At 50.5% G+C, this 2,656-nt stretch overlaps 1 protein-coding gene across 1 annotated transcript; it reads left to right on the top strand.

Moving 5' to 3' along the window:
• Window positions 1-820: 820 nt before the first annotated feature.
• LOC130511214 (uncharacterized) lies at window positions 821-2,308 on the top strand. The gene is made up of 2 exons (XM_057008100.1): window positions 821-1,544; window positions 1,641-2,308. Exons 1-2 carry the CDS (start codon window positions 821-823, stop codon window positions 2,306-2,308), a joined length of 1,392 nt encoding a protein of 463 aa, XP_056864080.1.
• Window positions 2,309-2,656: the final 348 nt, after the last annotated feature.

The following is a 2,656-nucleotide window of genomic DNA, read 5'->3' as shown; positions in this document are numbered from 1 at the left end:
GGTTGATATTCCTCTCCGACCACTCCTTCACTAACTCCCAACGAGCTTGCTCACGGGCTCTCTGCACAGTCAATGCTTGATGAGATAGTACCTCTCGAAGCTGAGTACGAAGAAAGAGGATCTCCTCATGCAGAGAAACACGCCGGCGGGGACCAAACAATCTGTTATTTCCTGCATTCCTCAGGGTCGAGGAAGTCGCAGTTGGAGGGACAAAAGAAGGCGATACATAAGATCGTCTCCTATGAGGATTGGCCCTGCAATATTCGTTATACACCGATGATATTGAAGCTCCAGGAGTCCCACCTAAAAACCAGCAGAGCAAAGGGTCAGAACTGATCGAGTGATTGTTTAAAAGAAATAAGAACTGTCTTACCCCAAATACGACTATGGCGTAAAGACATCCGGCTCATCAGAAATAAAATCCAACGGTATCGCCTGGGAATGTCCCTTGCCAGCTTCACCATAATCTCGCCAGCAGGGAATACTGGTCGGAAGATCTCTGCAAAAACATTACGTGAGGTGGGATAGCGAAGCAAAAGTTATCTTAAAAATAATAAAGGGAGCATACCAACGGATCGCCAAAAGAGAGGATAGCGCGGAGCACCATTAACCTTCATGAACACATATCTCCTGTTCCAGAAGTCGTTTGAAGGGAAACTTCCCCGGACTCCCCTGGGAGGTTCGTCTACCAAAGGTTCACCATCACGAGACCTAATCTGATAAAGATGTAAGAAGGTACCGGGGATCCCGACAATCAAATCGCCAATACAAGCAACGCATGCTAGCAGTAGCAATCCCTCGGGATGCACGGGAAGCTACCATGTTCAAAGGATTCGGATCAACCTTGATCGGCCCTGCTCTCCAGTGGTATAACACCCTGCCTACCAAATCCCTCAAATCCTTTGCAGCCCTTAGCGATAAGTTCGTAGAGCAGTTCGCCAGCAGCCGTGACCTAGAGAAGAACTCAGATGATCTCTATGAGATCCTCCAGCACAGGAATGAGCCCCTTCGTTCCTACATAGCGCGCTTCAACCAAGCGAAGGTGGCTATCCCTGAGTGCAATGCTGATACGGCTATCTCAGCCTTTAAGAGGGGTCTACTTCCGGAGGGAGATCTTTACAAAGAGCTGATCAAATACAAGTGCAAGATTATGGAAGACGTACTGTCTCGTGCTTGGGCTCAAGTAAGGTGGGAAGAAGACTTTGCTAGTAGGGCCAAAGCCGGTCTGAAGTATGATCAGAAGTCATCAAAGCCTACTAGGAGCGACCGCGATGAGCCCTCTCACCCCAAGTCCGCTAGGGAGACTAGTAACCCGAACAGGGACAGGTACCAGCATCGACCTTTGCCTAGATCCGAAGGAATGATGGTGTCTACTTGGCCTGACATCTCCCATCTTGCGATATCCAAACCGGAACTGATCGGCGTCCTGCGACAAATGGGACCTCAAGTCAAGTGGCCTCCTAAGATGAAGGCCGCAGAGGCTAATCGAAACCCCAAGCGATGGTGCGAGTTTCATAGTTATCACGGTCACACTACGGAGGACTGTATAGCCCTGAAGATGGAAGTCACCGAGCTCCTCAAGAAAGGCTATCTAAGGGAGTTCCTCTCGGATAAGGCCAAGAACCTTCTAAATAAGGAAGGTCCCGGTCTCCCAATCGAAGCTGCTCCCGCGTTGCCACCGCAGCAAGATCGGGTGATCCATATCATCTCAGGTGGATCAGAGGTAAGCGGAATCAGCTGTGCCGCTGCCAAGAGGAGTACCTGCAACGCCAGGAACGGCCAAGAGTCCGAGGGTCCTAAGCGCCTACTCCTCGGAACAGACGAGATCAGGTTCACTGCAAGGGAACAGGAGAGGGTCCTGGCTCCTCACCACGATGCTCTTGTCATTTCACTTACCATAGCAAACTGCTTGGTCAAGCGAATACTAGTAGACAATGAGAGCTCCAGCAACATAATCTTCCATTCGGCTTTCGCCGACCTAGGGTTGGAACCTACAACTCTAACCAGAAAGGCGACTCCCCTTGTAGGCTTCAGTGGAGAAGTCAAGCAAACCCTAGGAGAGGTCCTTCTCCCCGTGTACGCCGAGGGGGTAAACCAAGCCACAATGTTCCTAGTCGTCGACTGCCCTTCATCATACAACGTGATATTGGGAAGGCCTTGGATCCACGACATGGGAGCCGTACCTTCAACTTTGCATCAGCTGGTCAAGTTCCCAACCCCCTGGGGCATTAAGGCGGTCAAGGGACATCAAGAAAATGCTAGGTCCTGCTATCAGACCACCCTTAAGGGGAAGACCCAGGTCTTATAGCAATTACAGAAAAGGCTTCCGGCCCCGCATACCGAAGAACCGGAAGTGGAAGAAATGGATGAGGTTCCACTTACGGAAGGGGACTCGATCCGAAACTTAAAGATAGGCTCCAAGCTTCCGAAAGGCCTAAGAAGGAGATTGGTCGACTTCCTGAGATCCAACTCCGATTGCTTTGCCTGGTCTCATGAGGACAAGCCTGGGATTGACCCCGATGTCATCATGCATCAACTCAAAGTGGATCCAATGCATCCTCCTGTCAAACAGAAGAGGAGGAAGTTCGCTCCTGAAAGGGACGAGATAATCAACGAAGAGGTCAAGAACCTACTAGACGCCGGGTTCATACGAGAG

This window comes from Raphanus sativus, chromosome 4 (genome assembly GCF_000801105.2).
Source record: "Raphanus sativus cultivar WK10039 chromosome 4, ASM80110v3, whole genome shotgun sequence".
In the NCBI taxonomy this organism is placed as follows: Eukaryota; Viridiplantae; Streptophyta; class Magnoliopsida; order Brassicales; family Brassicaceae; genus Raphanus; species Raphanus sativus.
Note: the sequence above shows the minus strand (reverse complement) of the source record. Positions and strands in the feature narration are given on the sequence as shown.

Coding starts and splice junctions, on each gene's coding strand:
- LOC130511214 (XM_057008100.1), top strand. CDS start 821: ATGTTCAAAGGATTCGGATCAACCTTGATCGGCCCTGCTCTCCAGTGG. Junction 1,545..1,640: donor CGGTCACACTACGGAGGACT/GTATAGCCCTGA, acceptor TAAATAAGGAAG/GTCCCGGTCTCCCAATCGAA.